At 49.0% G+C, this 21,383-nt stretch overlaps 1 protein-coding gene across 1 annotated transcript; it reads left to right on the top strand.

Annotated features, from left to right (window-relative positions):
• The first annotated feature begins 1,039 nt into the window (after positions 1-1,039).
• LOC112620669 (radial spoke head 10 homolog B2-like) lies at positions 1,040-21,339 on the top strand. The gene is made up of 10 exons (XM_025379420.1): positions 1,040-1,070; positions 2,131-2,245; positions 3,327-3,406; positions 3,845-3,993; positions 8,796-8,903; positions 9,679-9,822; positions 13,364-13,492; positions 14,541-14,634; positions 19,148-19,346; positions 20,945-21,339. The coding sequence occupies exons 1-10, from the start codon at positions 1,040-1,042 to the stop codon at positions 21,123-21,125; spliced, it is 1,230 nt and encodes a 409-aa protein (XP_025235205.1). The 3' UTR covers positions 21,126-21,339.
• The last annotated feature ends 44 nt before the right edge of the window (positions 21,340-21,383 follow it).

The raw sequence follows: 21,383 nt of genomic DNA, 5'->3' as shown, positions 1-21,383 counted from the left end.
AGCAGTTGGAAATGCGGAGGGAGTGGTGAAGGCCCAGGTTGGGAGAAGAGTGTTCCAGAAATCAGCACGTGGTCTTGTTCCCCGCGTGATTACAATGTACTTGAAGAGACAGTCTCGTGACGTAACAGCAACAGTACGAGGTCACCTACAAAAGCAAGGCCAGCCATGCATGGTCCCAGGGTGAAATCCAGTCCGCCCTGGTTCCCCTAAATCATGCTGTACTGGAACACAGACATGCCCATTTGCTCACATGTTTGTGGCTGCTTTACCCCAAAGCACCACCGCGGAGGGGTTGTGGTGTAGACTGTCTGGTCCACCAAGCCTAAAATACTTACTCTCCGGCCCTTTACAGAAAGTTTGCCTCCCTCTCTCCCTCCGACCACCGATCTACAGTGAAAAAGCACTGACTTGTCAGGTCAGAAATGGGGAGGCAGCCAGGCCTCGCGGCGCACACCTGTAATCCCAGCTCTTTGGAAGGCCGAGGTGGATCACTTGAGTCCAGGAGTTTGAGACCAGCCTGGCCAATGTGGTGAAACTCCGTCTCTACTAAAAACACAAAAATTAGCCAGGTGTGGTGGTTCATACCTGTATTCCCAGCTACTTAGTGGGAGGCTGAGGCAGGAATAGAATCGCTTGAGCCTAGGAGGTGGAAGTTGCGGTGAGCCAAGACTTCCATCCTCGGTGACAGAGTGAGACTGTCTCAACAACCAAAAAAAAAAAAGAAAAGGCTGGGCGCAGTGGCTTATGCCTGTAATCAGCACTTTGGGAGGCTGAAGTGGGCAGACCTTGAGGTCAGGAGTTCGAGACCATCCTGGCTAACACGGTGAAACCCGTACTAAAAATACAAAAAATTAGCCGGGTGTGGTGGTACATGCCTGCAGTCCCAGCTACTCGGGAGGCTGAGGCAGAAGAATCGCTTGAACTCGCAAGGCGGAGGCTGCAGTGAGCCGAGATCGCGCCACTGCACTCAGGCCTGGGCAACAGAGTGAGACTCTGTTCTCAAAAAAAGAAAAAAAAAAAGAAATGGGGAGAATCAGCAATGGCTTGGAAGAGTCTAGAAAAGGCCCTAAGTAGTCTTAGGATTGGTCTTGATTTCAAATTAGGAAATTGATGTGATAAATTTTAACAACTTTGGAAGTTTGACTTCTTTCAGCCAAATTCTGGGAGGCAGAGCTGCAAGCTTCAAATTATCCACTTGAAAAATAAAGTATTAGAAAAAATGCCCATTTACGTCAAAGTTTAGTGTTTGAAACATACTTAAAATCCATTTAGAATTAGCAGCATTCATCAGATTGTGTCTCAGACTACTCTGGAAAACATTGGGACAAGATACCTCATCTTGTAAAGGAACCAGGTTTAATTTTTTTTTTTTTTTTTTTTTTTTGAGACGGAGTCTCGTGGCTCTGTCGCCCAGGCTGGAGTGCAGTGGCGCGATCTCAGCTCACTGCAAGCTCCGCCTCCCGGGTTCACGCCATTCTCCTGCCTCAGCCTCCTGAGTAGCTGGGACTACAGGCGCCCGCCACCACGCCCGGCTAGTTTTTTGTATTTTTTAGTAGAGACGGGGTTTCACTGTGTTAGCCAGGATGGTCTCGATCTCCTGACCTCGTGATCCGCCCGTCTCAGCATCTCAAAGTGCTGGGATTACAGGCTTGAGCCACCGCGCCCGGCCAATTTTTTTTTTTTTTTTTAGACGAAGTCTCACTCTGTTGCCCGGGCTGGAGTGCAGTGACTCAATCTTGGCTCACTGTAAGTCCTGCCCCCTGGGTTCCAGCAATTCTCCTGCCTCAGTCTCCCGAGTAGCTGGGATTACAGGTGCACACCACCACACCTGGCTAATTTTTTGTATTTTTGGTAGAGACAGGATTTCACCATGTTGCCCAGGCTGGTCTTAAACTCCTGACCTCAGGCAATTTGCCTGCTTCAGCTTCCCAAAGTACTGGGATTACAGGCGTGAGCCACTGTGCCTGGCTTTTATGGAGTTTTAAATTTTTAGTTGGATGCTTATACATGTTCAGAGCATTTTGAAATAAGTACTCTCTCATATTCAGTTCCTCAAATTTTATACCAGGAACAAATAAAATGGAAGCTTCTAGCAAATATCAGACATCCTCTCCAATTTTCTTATTTTAGCCAACAATGACATACCAGTTGAAGAAATTCATTCTCCATTTACAACAATACTTCTGAGAACATTTTTGAATCACCTCCTGCGTTTGGCGTACCACATTTATCACGAAGAATTCCAGTAAGTACTATTTCTGGACCCTCACTGGGGGACGGAGCACAGCTAAGTTGTACTATTGTCATAATGCCTTCTTTTCTTCAGCAGTCATTTTTATTTTTTTGGAGACAGAGTCTTGCTCTGTTGCCCAGGCTGGAATGCAATGGCACAATCATGGCTCACTGCAACCTCTGCCTCCTAGGGTCAAGCAATTCTTCTGCCTCAGGCTCCTGGATAGCTGGGATGACAGGCGTGTGCCACCATGCCTGGCTAATGTTTTTGTTGTTGTAGTTTTTAGTAGAGATGGGGTTTCACCATGTTGGCCAGGCTGGTTTCGAACTCCTGACCTCAGGCGATCCACCTGCCTCAGCCTCTCAAAGTGCTGAGATTATAGACGTGAGCCACTGTGCCCAGCCTCAGCAGTCTCTCTTTTTTTTTTTAACATACCCTTGAAATGAAGGACTCAGAACACAACCTTTCCACAAATATTAACCGCAAAGCCATGAGATACTTGATCAAAACTTTGAAAACCCTTCATATTTGAATCTGTTCAATACTGCAAATGTCTCTTGGGGTTTTTAATGCAGAAACAAATAGTCACAACCAACTCTTCTTTCTTATGTCAGAATTTCTTGTCTTTCTTACAGCAAAAGTGGTTTTATATCTTTTTTCAAAAAAACTTTTATTTATGTATTTATTTTTTTGAGATGGAGTCTTGCTCTGTCACCCAGGCTGGAGTGCAGTGGCACAATCTCAGCTCACTGCAACCTCCACCTCCCGGGTTCCAGTGATTCTCCTGCCTCAGCCTCCCAAATAGCTGGGATTACAGGTGTCTGCCACCAAGCCCAGCTAATTTTTTGTATTTTTAGTGGAGATGGGGTTTCACCATGTTGGCCAGGCTGGTCTTGAACTCCTGACCTCGAATGATTCGCCTGCCTTGGCCTCCCAAAATGCTGGGATTACAGGTGTGAGCCACTGACTCCAGCCTTCCCTTTCTATACTCTATACATTAGAAGCAAAGTATTAAGTCTAGCCTGTGCTCAAGGAGAAGGGAATTTCCCTCTTTTAGAGAAGTAATTATCGTATCTTTTGATCGTTATCACAGAAAGAGAAGCCCATCACTTTTCTTGTGTTTTACAAAACTGATGACTGAGAACATTCATCCAAATGCCTGCCAGATAAAAGGTAAATACAAAACCAACAGGATTCTATTTACTGCCCCATTTTTTTTTCTCAAAATATAAATCTGGGCTGGGTGCAGTGGCTCACTCTTGCAATCCCAGCAGTTTGGGAGGCCGAGGCGGGCGGACCACCTGAGGTCAAGGAGTTCAAGACCAGCCTGGCCAACATGGCAAAACCCTGTCTCTACTAAAAACACAAAAAATTAGCCAGGCGTGGTGGTCCATGCCTGTAATCCCAGCTACTCGGGAGGCTGAGGCAGGAGAATCGCTTGAGCCTGGCGGGCGGAGGTTGCAGTGAGCCAAGATCGTGCCAAAGCACTGCAGCCTGAGCAACAGCAAGACTCTGTCTCAGAAAAAAACAAAAACAATAGGATTGTATTTACCGCTATTTTTTTTCTCAAAATATAAATCTGTAATCATTTTTCGAACATTGTATTTTTAGGCAATTTATTCCGTGAGCAACAGCGGACGCTCTACTCTATGAATTACATGAATAAATGCTGGGAGATTTATGTAGCTTACTGCAGACCCCACGCAGCGCCTCCCCACGAGCCTACGATGAAGATGAGACACTTCCTCTGGATGCTGAAAGTAACCACCTAAGTTCAGTACTGGCTTTCTATTTACAGGCACTTTGATTTTAAGTAAAGAGAGGCAAGATATTCCAGCTATGATATGCAAATAATCAGGTGAAGATCTGGGCTGGATTTTCAGAACCATTGAATGTTTACGGAGTCTCTTGGCAGAACAGTGGTCTGTGGTCGTGGAAGGAACAGAAACAGCCGTCACCTGCCCAATGTACTCACAGATTAGGGCACGTCAATGGCCTATGGCCTATAACAATGTCCCATGGTGCATATATATATATATATATATATTTTTTTTTATGCTGCAATCCCAGCCTTTGAGAGGCCGAGGCAGGTGGATCACCTGCGGTCAAGGAGTTCAAGACCAGCTTGGCCATATATATTTATATATACCATTGACCATTGTCTTAAAATAAATATATATATATATATATTTTATATATATACACTGGCCATTGTCTTAAAATAAATATGTATATATTTTATATATATACACTAATATATTTTTTATATATATATATAATTTTATTTTTTTTGAGATGGAGTTTTGCTCTTGTCGCCCAGGCTGGAGTGCAATGAGGCGATCTTGGCTCACTGCAACCTCCACCTCCTGGGCTCAAGCAATTCTCCTGCCTCAGCCTCCTACGAAGCTGGGATTATAGGTGCCTACCATCATGCCCGGCTAATTTTTGTATTTTTAGTAGAGACAGGTTTTCACCATGTTGCCCAGGCTGGTCTCGAACTCCTGACCTCAGGTGATGCACCTGCCTCGGCCTCCCTAAGTGCTGGGATTGCAGGCGTGAGCCACCGTGCCTGACTGGCCTACGGTATGTTTATTCACGCAGATCCGGTCATTTAAAGGAAGATGGGGCCGAGCGCGGTGCTGCATGCCTGTAATTCCAGCACTTCGGGAGACAGAGGCAGGAGGGTGACCTGAGTTTAGGAATTCAAGACCAGCCTGGGCAACACAGTGAGATCCCCCTCTCTACAAAAAATGAAAAAAACATAGCCGGGCGTGGTAGTGCACACCTGTAGTCCCAGCTACTTGGGAGGCTGTAGTAAGCTGTGATCATGCCACTGCACTCCAGCCTGGTTGACAGAGGGAGGCCCTGTCCCAAAAAAATCCCCCAATAAACAAAAAAGGAAAACGGAGGAACACCTTACTCTTTTTGATGGACCAACGTGTTGCCTGATCCTAGAATAGCAATAAAGCCAACTGAAATCTTTTTACAAAGGAAGGACTTTGGAAGGCTGAGGCGGGTGGATCACCTGAGGTCAGGAGTTTGAGACCAGCCTGGCCAACACTGTGAAACCCCGTTTCTACTAAAAATACAAAAAAAATTAGCCAGGTGTGGTGGCGGGAGCCTGTAATCCCCGCTACTTGGGAGGCTGAGGCAGGAGAATTGCTTGAACCCGGGAGGCAGAGGTTGCAATGAGCTGAAATCGTGCCACTGCACTCCAGTCTAGGCAACAAGAGCAAAACTCTGTCTCAAAAAAAAAAAAAAAAAGAAGGAAGTGGGGAGGATGAATGTCATCTAAAACAATTATAGTTTATTGAAAATGGAATTTTCAAAAGTTATTACTTGGGAAAATAGTGACATCTTATTTATACAATGTTCTCATACTATTGGTTGTTTTTGTTCCATGATACCTTTTTTTTCTTTTTTTAAGACAGAGTCTCGCTCTTTTGCCAGGCTGGAGTGCAGTGGTGCAATCTCGGCTCACTGCAACCTCCGCTTCCTGGGTTCAAGCAATTCTCCTGCCTCAGCCTCCCAAGTAGCTGGGACTACAGGCGTGCATGACCATACTAAGCTGATTTTTGTGTTTTTAGTAGAGACGGGGTTTCACCATGTTAGCAAGGATGGTCTTGATCTCTTGACCTTGTGATCTGCCCGTGTCGGTCTCCCAAAGTGCTGGGATTACAGGTGTGAGCCACTGTGCCTGGCCTGTTCCATGATACTTTTAATTTGTACTTGTGGGAATACAAATGATTAAACAGAATCAAATACTAATGCTAAGGAGTTTTTACAAATTTCGTAACGTCGTATACATAAGAAAAATGGATGGTAACCTAGTGTGTAACTGTGGGAAAATAGTTTGTTGTTTTGAGTGAGGGTCTCGCTCTGTCACCCAGGCTGGAGTGCAGTGGTGCGATCTTGGCTCCCGGCAGCCTCGACCTCCTGGGTTCAAGCGATCCTCCCACCTCAGCCTCCTGAGTAGCTGGGACTACATGTGTGCCAACATACCCAGCTAATTTTTCTATTTTTTGTACAGACGTGTTATTGCCATGTTGCCCAGGCTGATCTTGAACTCCTGGGCTCAAGCAGTCCTGTTGCCTCGGCCTCCTGAAGTGCTGGGATTACAGGAGTGAGCCAGTACACCTGGCCCTTTTCAGTTTTTCGTTTGTTTCAAGCATGTTTGCAATTGCCCATTGAATAATTTTTTTTTTTTTATTTTTTATTTTTGACAGAGTCTTGCTCTGTCGCTCAGGCTGGAGTGCAGCGACATGATCTGGGCTCACTGCAACCTCCGCCTACCAGGTTGAAGTGATTCTTCTGCCTCAGCCTCCCGAGTACCTAGGATTACAGGTGCTCACCACCACGCCCAGCTAGTAGAGACAGGGTTTCACCATGTTGCCCAGGCTGGTCTCAAACTCCTGAGCTCAGGTGATCCACCCATCTCGGCCTCCCACAGTGCTAGGATTAGAGGCATGAGCCGCCGCACCCAGCCTCATTGAAGCGTTTTTGTGATGACTGTCTCACAGTCTCTGTCCGTCAATTGTAACATCCCTGTCGTCTTGGCGATGGCATCTGTGGACTCTCTTTTTTCATTCAGTTTGAGATCTTCCTGGTTCTTGGTATGAGTGGTTTTGTTGTTGTTGTTGTTGTTGTTTTCTTTTTTTTTTGGAGGCGGAGTGTTGCTCTGTCTCCCAGACTGGACTGCAGTAGCATGATCTCGGCTCACTGCAACCTCTGCCTCCTGGTTCAAGCGATTCTCCTACCTCAGCCTCCCAAGTAGCTGGGATTACAGGTGCCCACCACCATGCCAGGCTAATTTTTATATTTTTAGTAGAGACGGAGTTTCACCATGTTGCCCAGGCTGGTTGGTATGAGTGATTTTTTAAAAAATATTGAAACCTGAACATTTGAGTACAGTAAGTCCTCACTTAACTTTTTTTTTTAAATTTTTTATTTTATTTTATTTTTTTGAGACAGAGTCTTACTCTGTCGCCAGGCTGGAATGCAGTGGTGCAATCTCAACTCACCGCAACCTCCGCCTCCCGGGCTCATGTGATTCCCTGCCTCAGCCTCCCGACTAGCTGGGATTATAGGTGCCTGCCACCACACCCGGCTAATTTTTGTATTTTTAGTAGAGATGGGGTTTCACCATGTTGCCCAGGCTGATCGATATGAGTGATTTAAAAAAAAATATTGAAACCTGAACATTTGAGTACGGTAAGTCCTCACTTAACATTATTATTATCATGATTTTGAGACGGAGTCTCACTCTGTCACCCAGGCTGGAGTGCAGTGGCGCGATCTCAGCTCACTGCAACCTCCACCTCCTGGGCTCACGTGATTCCCCTGCCTCAGCTTCCCGACTAGCTGGGACTACAGGCACCCGCCACCATGTCTAGCTAATGTTTTTGTATTTTTAGTAGAGATGGGGTTTCCCCATGTTGGCCAGGATGGTCTCGGACTCTACCTCCTGATACGCCTGCCTCGGCCTCCCAAAGTGCTGGGATTACAGGTGTGAGCCCGGTCCCACTTAACATTATTGATAGGTTCTTGGAAACTGTGACTTTAACCAATGCGAAGAGCGTAACTCTTCTTCATGTCAATTATTCTGTGGTAAAACCGGTTTTGTTGTGCAGTACGTTGTTTCCCTAGGTGCTTTTCAGCCTACAGCATTGTGTTCATATTTCACACCTGGACCGTGTTCTGTTCTCCCATGTTCTATGTCCTGTTCTGTGCCAAAAAATACTTTACTGTTATTTTGGAGGTGCTAGAGAAGGGAGAGAGGGGTGTGTGTGTGTGTGTGTGTGTGTGTGACAGGGTCTTGCTCTGTCACCCTGGCTGGAGTGCAGTGTTGTGATCACAGTTCACTGTGGCCTCAAACTCCTGGACTTCAGTGATCCTCCCACCTCAGCCTCCTGAGTGGCTGGGACTGCAGGCATGCACCACCATGCTCGGCCTACATTTTTAATTTTTGTAGAGACAGGGTCTTGCTCTGTTGCCCAGGCTGATCCCCAACGCCTGGGCTCAAGTGATCCTCCCACCTCGGCCTCACAAGGTTCTGGGATTATAGGTGTGAGCCACCATGCCTGGCCATACATACCAATGTTAATCCAGAATGCTTTTCAAAATTATCAGTCTTTAAGATATTAATTTATGGCTGGGTGCAATGTCTCACGCCTGTAATCCCAGCCCTTTGGGAGGCCGAGGGAGGTGGATCACTTGAGGTCAGGAGTTTGAGACCAGCCTGGTCAACCTATAGTGAAGTCCCATCTCTACTAAAAAATACAAAAATTAGCTGGACGTGGTGGTGGGCGCCTGTAGTCCCAGCTACTTGGGAGGCTGAGGCAGGAGAATCACTTGAACCCAGGAGGTGGAGGTTGCAGTGAGCTGAGATTGCACCACTGCACAGCAGCCTGGGCGACAGAGCGAGATTCCATCTTTCAAAAAAAAGAAAAAAGATATTAATTTCTGGTACACTTTCTTAATTATTGTATTGATATAAATTGACATTAAAATATGTAGCTGTTTACAATTACAGGCAGTTATGGTTTGATTTTCTTTTTTACAGGACTTTAAAATGATAAATAAAGAATTAACAGCAGCTATATTTATGGAGGTCATAGCAGAGGATAATCCTTTCATATATGATGGAACTGACAGCAACTTTGAACCCGAGGTTTGTAAAGAGCTGTCACAAACGGTACAGATCCAATTCAGGCTTTGGTTTTGCCATGGATACCAATAACAAAGAACCAAGATTTTTTTTCTTTTTTTCATTAGCCTTTTCGTTGACACTTTTTTTTTTTTTTTTTTTGAGACAGAGTCTTGCTCTGTCTCCCAGGCTGGAGTGCAGTGGCGTAATCTCGGTGCACTGCAAGCTCTGCCTCCTGGGTTCACACCATTCTCCTGCCTCAGCCTCCCCAGTAGCTGGGACTACAGGCGCCGCCACCACTCCTGGCTAATTTTTTTTTTTTTGTATTTTTTTAGTAGAGATGGAGTTTCACCATGTTAGCCAGGGTGGTCTCGATTTCCCAACCTCATGATCCGCCTGCCTTGGCCTCCCAAAGTGCTGGGATTACAGGCGTAAGCCACCACACCCGGCCTTGAGCTGATTTTTTAAAAATAATTTTTTGTACAGAATGGGTCTCACTGTGTTGCCCAGGCTGATCTCAAACTCCTGGGCTCAAACGATCCTCCTGCCTCAGCCTCCTAACGTGCTGAGATTACAGATGTGAGCCACTGTGACCAGTCTAAGAACCAAGATTTGATTGAAAGCAGTCTGAACACAAGTACAGAATATATGTGTGTGTGTGTCTGTGTGCACGTGTCTGCATGTCTGTGTGCAAACGTGTACGTATTCAGATGTCAGGAAATAATGAACGCCAATCCATCAATGCTCTGTCTCCAGGTGTGTCCGAATGATGGAAAGTCTGTGTTTTCTTTTATTTCAGCTGGTTTTCCTGGAATTCTTTGAAGCTCTCTTAAGCTTTGCATTCATCTGTGTTACTGACCAAATGACTAAATCCTATGCGAATGTTCCAACTGATGATGTGTCTGGAAATAAACAGGAAACTATTTATACAATACTAAATCAGGTAACACAATGTCTTAGAATTAGGTAATCTTAGAATTACAGAGCAAAGAGGGCCGGGCGCGGTGGCTCACGCCTGTAATCCCAGCACTTTGGGAGGCCGAGGCGGGCAGATCACGAGGTCAGGAGATCGAGACCATCCTGGCTAACACGGTGAAACCCCATCTCTACTAAAAATAGAAAAAAATTAGCCAGGCGTGGTGGCGGGCGCCTGTAGTCCTAGGTACTCGGGAGGCTGAGGCAGGAGAATGGCGTGAACCCAGGAGGCGGAGCTTGCAGTGAGCTGAGATCGCACCACTGTACTCCAGCCTGGGCGACAGAGCGAGACTCTATCTCAAAAAAAAGACAGAGCAAGGAATGACTTTATTCTGGAATGGTTAAACCATCATCAAAACTATCTTGGTTTTACTAACCCTTCCAGAAAGTAATTTAAGAAGTCTTTCCTTTTCCTTTTGAAATTTTGTTTTATGTATTTTGAGACAGGAATTCACTCTGTCATCCAGGCTTGAGTGCAGTGGTGCAGTCACGGCTCACCGCAGCCTTGACCCCCTGAGCTCACACGCTCCTCCCATCTTAGCCTCCTGAGTAGCCAGGACTACAGGCTTGTGCCACCACACCTAGCTAATTTTTTTTTTTTTTTTTTTTTTTTTGAGATAGAGTCTCACTCTGTTGCCCAGGCTGGAGTGCAGTGGCACAATCTCAGGTCACTGCCACCATTGCCTCCTGGATTCAAATGATTCTCATGCCTCAGCCTCCCAAGTAGCCGGGATTACAGGCATGTGCCACCACACCTGGCTAATTCTTTATATTTTAGTCGAGACAGGGTTTTGCCATGTTGACCAGGCTGGTCTCGAACTCCTGACCTCAGTTGATCCACCCGCCTTGGCCTCCCAAAGTGCTAGGATTACAGGCCTGAGCCACTGTGTCTGGCCTTTTTGTATTTTTTTGTAGAGATGGGGTTTTGCCATGTTGCCCAGGCTGGTCTCAAACTCCTGAGCTCAAGTGATCCTCCTGCCTCAGTGTCCCAAAGTGCTGGGATTACAGGTATGAGCCACCGTGCCCGGCCAACATGTCTTTTTCACATTTTGGAAGTGTGTACAGATTTTTTTTAAGTTTGGGAAAATGAGTTTCCTGGCCGTGACCCAGGAAGTGGACTCTTAGCCACAGCAGATTTCTTTCTTTCTTTTTTTTTTTTTTTTTTTTGAGACGGAGTCTCGCTCTGTCGCCCAGGCTGGAGTGCAGTGGCCGGATCTCAGCTCACTGCAAGCTCCGCCTCCCGGGTTTATGCCATTCTCCTGCCTCAGCCTCCCGAGTAGCTGGGACTACAGGCGCCCGCCACCTCACCCGGCTAGTTTTTTGCATTTCTTAGTAGAGATGGGGTTTCACCGTGTTAGTCAGGATGGTCTCGATCTCCTGACCTCATGATCCACCCGTCTCGGCCTCCCAAAGTGCTGGGATTACAGGCTTGAGCCACCGCGCCCGGCCAACAGCAGATTTCATAATGAAGGTCACAGTGCATACCGACATGCTGGGGGGGCCACTAGACCACACATGAGAAAATCAGAGGTATTGGCCGGGCGTGGTGGCTCACGCCTGTAATCCCAGCACTTTGGGACGCTGAGGCCAGCAGATCATGAGGTCAGGAGATCGAGACCATCCTGGCTAACATGGTGAAACCCGGTCTCTAATTAAAAAATAAAAAAAAAAATTAGCCGGGCATGGTGACAGGCGACTGTAGTCCCAGCTACTCGGGAGGCTGAGGCAGGAGAATGGCGTGAACCTGGGAGGTGGAGCTTGCAGTGAGCCAAGATTGCGCCACTGCACTCCAGACTGGACGACAGAGCGAGACTCCGTCTCAAAAGGAAATCAGAGGTATCTTACTAGGAGATGTTGTGTTATATGGATCCGGTGTTTCTAACAGTGGACGGCCTGCTCAAGAGCAGATCTGTCGGGGAACAGTTCTTGAGTGTGCGTGGGATGCTAAACAGGTCCCCAGGGCTTGCTCACAAGGATGGACACCCCGGCCAGGCGCGGTGGCTCACGCCTGTAATCTCAGCACTTTGGGAGGCCAAGGTGGGCGGATCACTTGAGGTCAGGAATTCGAGACCAGCCTGGCCAACCGTGGTGAAACCCCGTCTCTACTCCAAGTACACTGGAACCTGAACGTTCATGTCAGGGTCCAAGGCAATCACTGCTCCCTTTTGACCAACAGTTTGGGAGAGTGATTTAGAGATCACAGAGGCTCAGCTTCAAACTTACTAAAGCTGATCCTTCTTGCTCAGCTCATGGTAGCTTCGCACACTCCGGTCATGTGGGGAGGCAAAGGTAGAATTTTGTCCCACAGAGGAAAGTGTGCTGTGCAGAGGGACAGCAAGCTCCACAGATGGGCAGAAGGCTGTCCTTGAGCCGTCAGCTGAGTGCGCGCGCGTGTGAGGGAACAACTGGGACCTAAGGGAAGGGCCCCAGGAAGAAGGGGAGGAAGCTCAAGCACTCACACAGGGCTGGGAGTAGTTTGCATTCCTGGTCGCCAGCGTGGAGGGGCCTTCATATCCATGACGGGCATCGGGCTGGGTACCTAGAAGTTCACTGTGTGTGGGTGTGGGTGTGAGTAGGGGTGTGTGTGTGGGGGTGTGTGTGTGGGGGTGTGAGGGTGTGTGTGGGTGTGGGAATGTTGGGGTGTGTGTGGGGTGGGACTGTGTGGGGGTGTGTGGGGGGTGTGTGTGTAGGTGTGTGTGGGGGTGTGGGTGTGTGGGGGGGTGTGGGGGGGTGTGGGTGTGTGTGGGGGGGTGTGGGTGTGTGTGGGGGTGTAGGTGGGTGTGGGTGTGTGTGGGTGTGTGTGTGGGGGATGTGGGTATGTGTGGGTGTGTGGGGGGTGTGTAGTGTGGGTGTGTGTAGGTGGGTGTGGGGGGGTGTTTGTGTGTGTGTGATTTCAAGACAAAATCTTGCTCTGTTGCCCAGGCTCGAGTGCAGTGGCATAATCTTGGCTCACTGAAGGCTCTGCCTCCTGGGTTCAAGTGATTCTCCTGCCTCGGCCTCCCAAGCAGCTGGGATTACAGGTGCGCACTGCCAAACCCGGCCAATCTTTGTATTTTTAGTAGAGACAGGGTTTCACCGTATTGGCCAGCCTGGTCTCACACTCCTGACCTCAAGTGATCCACCCGCCTCATTCTCTGAAACTTCTGGGATTACAGGCATAAGCCAACGTGCCTGGCCTGTTATTTATTTCTTTAGAGATGGGGTCTCACTATGTTGCCCAGGCTGGTCTCAAACTCCTGGGCTCAGGTGATCCGCCCACCTTGTCCTCCCAAAGAGCCGAGATTACAGGCGTGAGCCACTGTGCCTGATTCTGTTCACTGTCTTGACTGAGGCGATGGTTTCACAGGTATAGACATGTGAAAACACATCCAAGGGTACACTTCGTGTGTAGTTCATTGTAAATCAGTTACACCCCATTAACATAATGTGTGTGTGCGCGCGTGTGTGTGCCTGTGTGGATCTCTGTGGAAACCAGAAGCCCTCTGACGCGTGTGTTTGTTCTTGCGTAGAACGCCCAGAGCAAGAGTCCCAGCGCGGTCCTGAGCCACGAATCGGATGCTGCTCACTCTGACAGTGCCAGGTCATCTTCCAGCAAGTTAGAGCTCTGGCCTGATGTTAACAAAATAAGGAAATCAGAGGTTTGTCTTGGCAACTAACCGTGTAGAGACCCGGTACCGAGTGACCGCTCTGTGAAGAGCTCTTTTCCATGCGCTGGGGGCCTGGCACCAAACAGAAACCCACGCCCTCATGGACACTACGTTCCAGTGCGGAGGGGACACGGCAATTAGGAGGGGACACAGCAGGGAGGAGGGGACACGGCAGGGGGGAGGGGACACGGCAGGGAGGAGGGGCACGGCAGAGGGAGGGGACATGGCGGGGGGGGCACGGCAGGGAGGAGGGGACACAGCAGCAGGTGAAGGGCGCTAATAGCGTTTTTGGGTGTTTACCTGGTGCCGAGCCGTCCCCAGGGACCAGCTCAGCGTCCCGATGACCTTCAGGTACTGCGATTCTCTCTAGGAGGGAAGCCAGGCCCAGGAAGGTTAAATAACTTGGCCACAGCTGCATTAGCAGTAAGTCGTGGAGCGGGGGGTTTGTGCCCAGGCAGTTTGACTCCAGAATTAGCACCGGTTACCGCAAGCGCTGCTTCTTCCCACTTATGAGGTCTAAGTGACAGGAAGGGCGTCTGGCCGGGGTGGGGCCCTGGCGTTTATTCTGGGTGAGGTGGGATGGGATGGGACAGCGTCTGAGCATAGGCGTCAGGAGGCTCTGTGGCTTCACTGTTGAGAAACCAGCGAGGAAGCTCTTGGAACCATCCCAGTGGGAGGTGATGGTGACTGGGACTAAGGTGGGCTGAGGTCTGAGGTGTTTTGAAGGCTGCGGGGGTTGAGAGGGAAGGAGAAGGCAAAGATGAGTCCACGATGTTTTGGCTGAGCATTGGAAGAATAGAGTGGCCATTTAAGATGATGTGGAAGACGGAGGCAGGGGGCTGAGTTTGGGGAGCAAAATTAAGTGGTTGATTTTGGACAAGTTAAGGTTAAGGTGCCTGAATTGAGGCCCAAGTAGCACGGCCAGAGGCAAGACTGGAGTTCAAGGACTGCTGGAGGTGGAAATGTGGGTGTTAGGGCATACACGTAATTAGAGCCATTAGGTAACATTTTGCTTCATGATTTTTTTTAAATGTAAAAGCCCAAGATCAAGAAGTCTCTAAGTGATGAAAGAGTCTCCAAAATGAATTTTCAATCTACTGGAAAAGGGGTCACCTTTTTTTCATCTGAGAGCGGTGAGTGTTTTAATGATAGAACCTTAATATTTACAAACTGTTGCTTATGAATTACATAATGTCTAGACAGTTTTACAACCATCTTTTTTAAATTTTTATTTTCTTAGAGGCAGAGTCTCGCTATGTTGTCCAGGCTGGTCTTGAACTCCTGGGCTCAAGCGATCCTCCCACCTCAGCCTCCCGAGTAGCTGGGATTACAAGTAGGCGTCACCACACCCAGCACAACTGTCTTTTTAAACAATGAGGCTGGTATAGCTGCTTCCATTTCTCCTCCCTGGTTTGGAGTTCAAGTTCAAGGCGTGACCTTGCGGTGCTGACTCAGTCTGTGAGGGCAGAGGCGGGGATGGGACAGCTGGGCCTCCCCTGGGCCTTGCACGCCCATCTCAGAGTCTGCTGCTGTTGACTGTATTGTTTCTTCCAGGCGACTTTTCTCTCTCCAGGGTCTCATTCTCTTTGAGTTTTAAAGGTGCTCAAATTAAAACCAACAAACAATCCTTACTCACTTCCTCATCCTCCTCTTTCATTATGTTTTCCTTTATCCTGGGAAGATGGCTCTCGAGGCCTCTCTCTCTGCTGACTGCACCTCCTCCCTTCTGGTTTGATTCCTCAGCCCTGTCTGCGTGAACTTCCAACCTCACGCCTCTCCTTTCCTCAGGGTCATCCAATGATGATCAATGTCATGGGAATTTTCCGCTGTCACTTTGCTGGCCTTGCCAGTTGCATGTGGCCTTGTTTCCATGATTAAACAAGCCCTGGTGTTTCCCCTTTTCTTTTTCTTTCTTTCTTTTGGAGACAAGGTCTTACTTTGTCACCAGGACGGGAGTACAGTGGTGCCGTCATAGCTCTGCAACCTCCGCCTCCTTGGTTCAAGCAATTCTCCTGCCTCAGCCTCGCTAGTAGCTGGGATTACAGGCACCCGTCACTGCGCCTTGTATTTTTAGTAGAGAAGGGGTTTCATCATGTTGGCCAGGGTGGTCTCGAACTCCTAACCTCAGGTGATCTGCCCACCTCAGCCTCAAAGTGCTGAGATTACAGGTGTGAGACCAACCACGCCTGGCTTTTTTTTTTTTTTTTTTTTTTAAAGAAGTGAGGTCTTGCTATGTTGCCCAGGCTGGTCTTGCACTCCTGGATCCAAGAACTCCTGGGTCTGAACTCCTGGGTCTGAACGCCTCGGCCTCCCAAAGTGCTGAGGTTACAGGTAGGAGCCCAACCGTGCTTGGCTTTTTTTTTTTTTTTTTTTTTTAAAGAGGTGGGGTCTTGCTGTGTTGCCCAGGCTGGTCTTGAACTCCTGGGCCCAAGTGATCCTCCGACCTTGGTGTCCCAAAGCCCTGGGATTACAGGTGTGAGCCACCGTGCCTGGCCTTCCCCCTTTTCTGACGGTGTCTCTCTCTGGCCGGCCACCCACTCAGTGGTGAACTTTTAAAGGCTCCATCCCAGGCTCTTGTCCTCTCCGAGGCCTCCCCTGTGTATCGGCTCTACAGTGCCTGCCATTTCCCGTCACTCCTCCTCTAATGGATCGTTCCCGTCGGCACACATGTGCTCCATATGCCCAGTTAGGAAAATCTCTTCTCTTGGCCAGGCACCGTGGCTCATGCCTGTAATCCCAGCACTTTGGGAGGCCGAGGCGGGTGGATCCCAAGGTCAGGAGTTCGAGACCAGCACGGCCAACATAGTGAAACCCCATCTCTACTAAAAATAAAAAAACTAGCCGGGTGTGGTGGCGCTCGCCTGTAGTCCCAGCTACTCAGGGCTGAGGTGGGAGAACTACTTGAACCCCGGAGGCAGAGGTTGCAGTGAGCTGAGACCATGCCGCTGCCCTCCAGCCTGGGCGACAGAGTGAGCTGAGACCATGCCACTGCCCTCCAGCCTGGGCAACAGACTGAGCTGAGACCACGCCACTGCACTGCAGCCTGGGTAACAGAGTGAGCTGAGACCGCGCCACTGCCCTCTAGCCTGGGCGACAGAGTGAGCTGAGACCACGCCACTGCACTCCAGCCTGGGCAACGGAGTGAACTGAGACCACACCACTGCACTCCAGCCTGGGTGACAGAGTGAGACTCTGTCTCAAAAAAAAAAAAAAGAAAGAAAAGGAAAATCTCTTCCCTCACCTTCCCCTCTAGATCCCACTTTCCTTCCCTGCTCCCTTTGCTGATGCATCTTAGGGAGCTGTATACATGCAACGCCTTCTCCAGGACCTCTCCTGTGTCTTCTTAGCTTGCTCCACGTGGCACTGCCCTCCCCAGGCCACTGAAGGCCCCTCTTCATCAGCAGTGCCTCCATGTTGCCACCCCCAGGAATCCTGCCGTCTCTTGAACCGATCTCTCCATAGTCAGGAAAACCGTCAGCTTCTTGCAACACTCTTCGCGTTCGGCCTCTGCGACCCCTCGATGTCCTTGGTTTCTTCTCCGTCTGGTGCGAGTCTGGGTTGTGTCATTTTCTCCCGCAGAGCTCGGCATCCCAGCAGAGACAGGGCGTTCCTGCAGTGCCGTAACAAGATGCACAGTTCCTGGAACAGAAATAGAACTGGAAGTGGAACCCCAGCTAATGTGCTTTCCTGTTGATCTGATTATCTCTAGTCCCAGCTCCAACTGGATTTTGCCCTGGATCTCTCTGGTCATTCCTTAAGTCTGGTGTGCCATTCACCAGGCCTGTGGCTCCTGCCCTGTCTCCTGTCAAGGACTCCCTTGACCCACGTGGCATCTCTTCCAGTACCATTTCATCTGATTGTTGCATGTGGCAGCCGTGACTTACTGTCCTCCAGCTTGTAGGTGTCTAGTTGAGAGTTCATGAACGAACATAAGACAATGTTGCCGCCAGGTGCAGTGGCTCACAGCTGTAAGCCCAGAACTCTGGGAGGCCATGGCAGGAGGATCACTTGTGCCCAGGAGTCTGAGACCAGCCTGGGCAACAGAGCAAGCCCCTGTCTCTACAAAAAAAAGCAAAATTCACCAGGTATGGTGGCACACTCCTGTACTCCCAGCAGCTTGGGAGCCTGAGGCAGGATTGACTCAGGAGCTTGAGGCTGCAGTGAGCCATGATTGCACCACTGCACTCCAGCCTGGGTGCCAGAGCGAGACCCTGTCTCCAAGCAAAAAAAAAGGAATCTTCCTTCACACTCAGTCTTGTTCCTACCTTAGAGTCCTGGATTGCATATAATTTGATTTTCTGAATTTTAAAATCTTCCAAGTGACTGGATAACCGGAATTGCTTAAAAAGATGGAAAACATTATGGTAATTTAAGATTTAGAGATTCTTTAGCCTAGACAAGAAAGATCTAGAGAGGGGTAACTGTAACTACTAGGAACTTCCTTTTGCGAGAGTGACCGGTTGTCTAGTTCTCCAGGAGAGAGGATTCACTCAGGTACACAGCTATCCTTGTCTTAAAGGGGTTTCAAACTCTGAATAAATACAAGATGTCGAATATTTTGTCCCCAAGACCTAGGCCCGGTGCGGTGGCTCACACCTATAATCTCAGCACTTTGGGAGGCCGAGATGGGAGGATCACTAGAGCTCAGGAGTTTGAGGCCATGGGCAACATAGCAAAACCTTGTCTACAACAAAACCAATGATTAGCTGGGCGTGGTGGCACCCGCCTGTGGTGCCAGCTACTTGGGAGGCTGAGGTGGGAGGATCACTTTAGCCCAGGAGTTGGAGGCTGCAGTGAGCCATGATGGTGCCCCTGCACTACAGCCTGGATGACAGAGCGAGATCTTGTCTCACAACTAAAAAAATTAGCCTTGTGTGTGGCGCATTGCTCTATTCTCAGCTGTCAGGGAGGCTAAGATGGGAGGATCACTTGAGCCCAGGAGTTCCTCCAGGCTTCGGTGAGCCATGGTCATGCCACTGTACTCCAGCCTGGGCAACAGAGTGAGACCTTGTCTCCAAAAAAAAAAAAAAGCAAGAAACAAGGGTTTATTATTCTTGAAAACATGGAAAATTAAAATATCAGAAAACCCACATTCTTAAGATATTTAGAAAAAAGAAAAGAGGTGGCCAGGCGCAGTGGCTCATGCCTGTAATCCCAGCACTTTGGGAGGCTGAGGTGGGTGGATCACCTGAGGTTAAGAGTTCCAGACCTGCCAGGCCAACATGGTGAAACCCCATCTCTACTAAAAATACAAATATTAGCCGAGTGTGATGGTGCATGCCTGTAGCTACTCGGGAGCTTGGGAGGCTGAGGCAATGAGAATCACTTGAACCCAGGAGGTGGAGGTTGCACTGAGCTGAAATCACGCCACTGCACTCCAGCCTGGGCGACAGAGTGAGACTCTGTCTCCAAAAAAAAAACAAGGCAGCAGGAAACTCAAAGGGAAGGTTGATAATCCCAGCCAGGGTCTACTGAGCCCCTGCCTTGTTCCAGGCAGTCATGGGAGCAGCGTCCTTTCTCCTCTCCCTTCTCCTGGCCGAGGAGCAGGGGGCCCACCGCAGGGAGGCCAGAACGAGAAAAAGCACGCAGACTCCCAGTTTACAGCAGGATTGCATTCATGTTCAGCTTCATGAAACTGTATTCCAGAGAAATACGAGAGACCCAAGGATGATCAAAAGGAAGAGTTCAACACGTGGGTCAGTAATATGTACGTCTTCTTTGTGAACACGCTCTTTCACGCGTATAAACGTGAAGAAGCTATCAAGGAGAAAATAAGGGACGACAGGTTACGCAGCACAGCACGGGCCCAGCAGCGGAAGATGGAAGACGACGAACTGGAAGCAAGGTAACTTACGAGGTCCCTCAGCTCCTTCCCGAGCTGCTCGCTCTCCATCCTGTGTTCTGTAGCCGCCAGAATGCATCAGGACCAAGTGCTTTCCGGACAAGCCTACAATTTCCTAAGGGTGTCTTTGCCATAAAAAGGAATGAGTATTTGGTCTCTGTTCCTGGCAGAGCACCTGAAGCCTTTGTAACTTCCTGAGTAATAGGGTAATGGGAGCATCTTTGGTTCTAGTATTTGGTCTTAGTTTCTAGTTTTTAATTTTTTTTTAGACAGGGTCTCACTGTCGCCCAGGCTGGAGTGCAGTGGTGCGATCTCAGCTCACTGCAGCCTCTGCCTCCTGGGTTCAAGTGATTCTCCTGCCTCAGCCTCCCGGGTAGCTGGGATTACAAGCATGCACCACCACGCCTGGCTAATTTTTGTATTTTTAGTAGAGACGGGGTTTCACCAACTTGTCCACGCTGGTCTCGAACTCCTGACCTCAAGTGATCCGCCCACCTTGGCCTCCCAAAGTGCTGGGATCACAGGGGTGAGTCACTGCACGCAGCCGTTTTCTAGTTCTTGCCCCAAGAGCTTCAAAAGCTGTGGACTGTCGGGGTAATGACTGGCTTTTGTATGATGAGATGACTGGGGGCCAGGGGAGGGGCCCTCGATAGCTTCTTGCTGGAGCTGGTTGCCAGGGAACCAACCAGGAGATTAGAGGATTGGGACTTTCAGCTCCAGCCCAACCTCCCAGGAAGGAAGAGGGGCTGGAGCTTGAGTTCAATAACTGATAGCCAGTGACTTAATCGGGTCTACATATTGGACCCTCCATAAAATCCCCAAACGAGCTGGGCATTATGGCACATGCCCGTAACCCCGGCACTTTGGGGGACCGAGGCAGGGGGATCACTTGAGTTTGAGACCAGCCTGGGTAATACAGCAAGACCTCATCTCTACAAAAAATACAGAAATTATCCAGATGTGGTGGCAGGCACCTGCAGTCCCAGCTAGTTTGGATGCTGAGGCAGGAGGATTGCTTGAGCCTGGAAGTTGAGGCTGCAGTGATGTGTTTGTGCCACTGCACTCACAGCAAGACCCTATCTCAAAATTATATATAATATTATATATGTATACACACACACACGCACACATATCTAACTTTGGGAGGCCAAGGCCGGTGGATCACCTGAGGTCAGGAGTTTGAGACCAGCCTGGCCAACCTGGTGAAACCCATCTCTACTAAAAATACAAAATATTAGCTGGGCGTGGCGGTGGAAGCCTGTAATCCCACTACTCAGGGGGCTGAGGCAGGAGAATCACTTGAACTGGGGAGGCAGAGGTTGTGGTGGGCCGAGATTGCACCATTGCACTCCAGCCTGGGCAACAAGAGTGAAACTCTGTCTCAAAAAATAATTTTTCTTTTCATAGATACATGAAACGTTTACTTTGGACTGTGTCGACATGGCATCAGTTATTTCAGGCAAAGCGTAGCAGCTTAGTTCTGTTTAACACGCTGCTGAAATGCAGGTCTGAAGGGCTGTATACTACAAATAGCATCAAACTGTTTTTGCGGTTTTGAGGGGGCCTGAAAAAAGCTCCCACCTTCTCATGTTTGCTTTCAGGCTGAATATGTTTATCTTGAGAGAGGAAGAAGCCAAGAGACAAGACTATGAGGTGGACATCATGGTGATCAAGGAGCCGGTGGACGTGTCATCCTCTCACCTCACACTGGACCCTCCCAAGGAGGACGTGACCGTGTCCCCATCCAGCAAGACCATCACCAGCAAGAAGAAGAAAAAGTAGCGAGCCACGAGGACACACACAGAGGCTTAGGACGGCACGTGCTGTAAGATTTCCTGAGCATTACAGTTCTTAGCACTGTACTCGTTGCAGTGTTTTAAAATACCGCCTGGCCCACTGCATCTCAGGTTTCCTACACGGCTGGATTATGGGAGTTCGAGACCAGCCTGGGCAACATAGTGAGACCCTGTCTCTGCAACATTAAAAAATTAGCCGAGCGTGGTGGTGTGTACCTGTGGTTCTAGCTTCTTGGGAGGCTGA

Source organism: Theropithecus gelada, chromosome 3, assembly GCF_003255815.1.
Source record: "Theropithecus gelada isolate Dixy chromosome 3, Tgel_1.0, whole genome shotgun sequence".
Taxonomy (NCBI): Eukaryota; Metazoa; Chordata; class Mammalia; order Primates; family Cercopithecidae; genus Theropithecus; species Theropithecus gelada.
The sequence above is the reverse complement of the archived record's forward strand: the minus strand, read 5'-3'. Positions and strand labels throughout refer to the sequence as shown.

What these genes read in the sequence shown, in the direction of transcription:
- LOC112620669 (XM_025379420.1), top strand. Translation starts at nt 1,040, where the DNA reads ATGGCTTGGAAGAGTCTAGAAAAGGCCCTAA. An exon ending in ACTTCCTCTGGATGCTGAAA is followed by an intron (nt 3,994 to 8,795) that starts GTAACCACCTAA and finishes TCTTTTTTACAG; the next exon opens with GACTTTAAAATGATAAATAA. An exon ending in ACAAAATAAGGAAATCAGAG is followed by an intron (nt 13,493 to 14,540) that starts GTTTGTCTTGGC and finishes TAAATGTAAAAG; the next exon opens with CCCAAGATCAAGAAGTCTCT.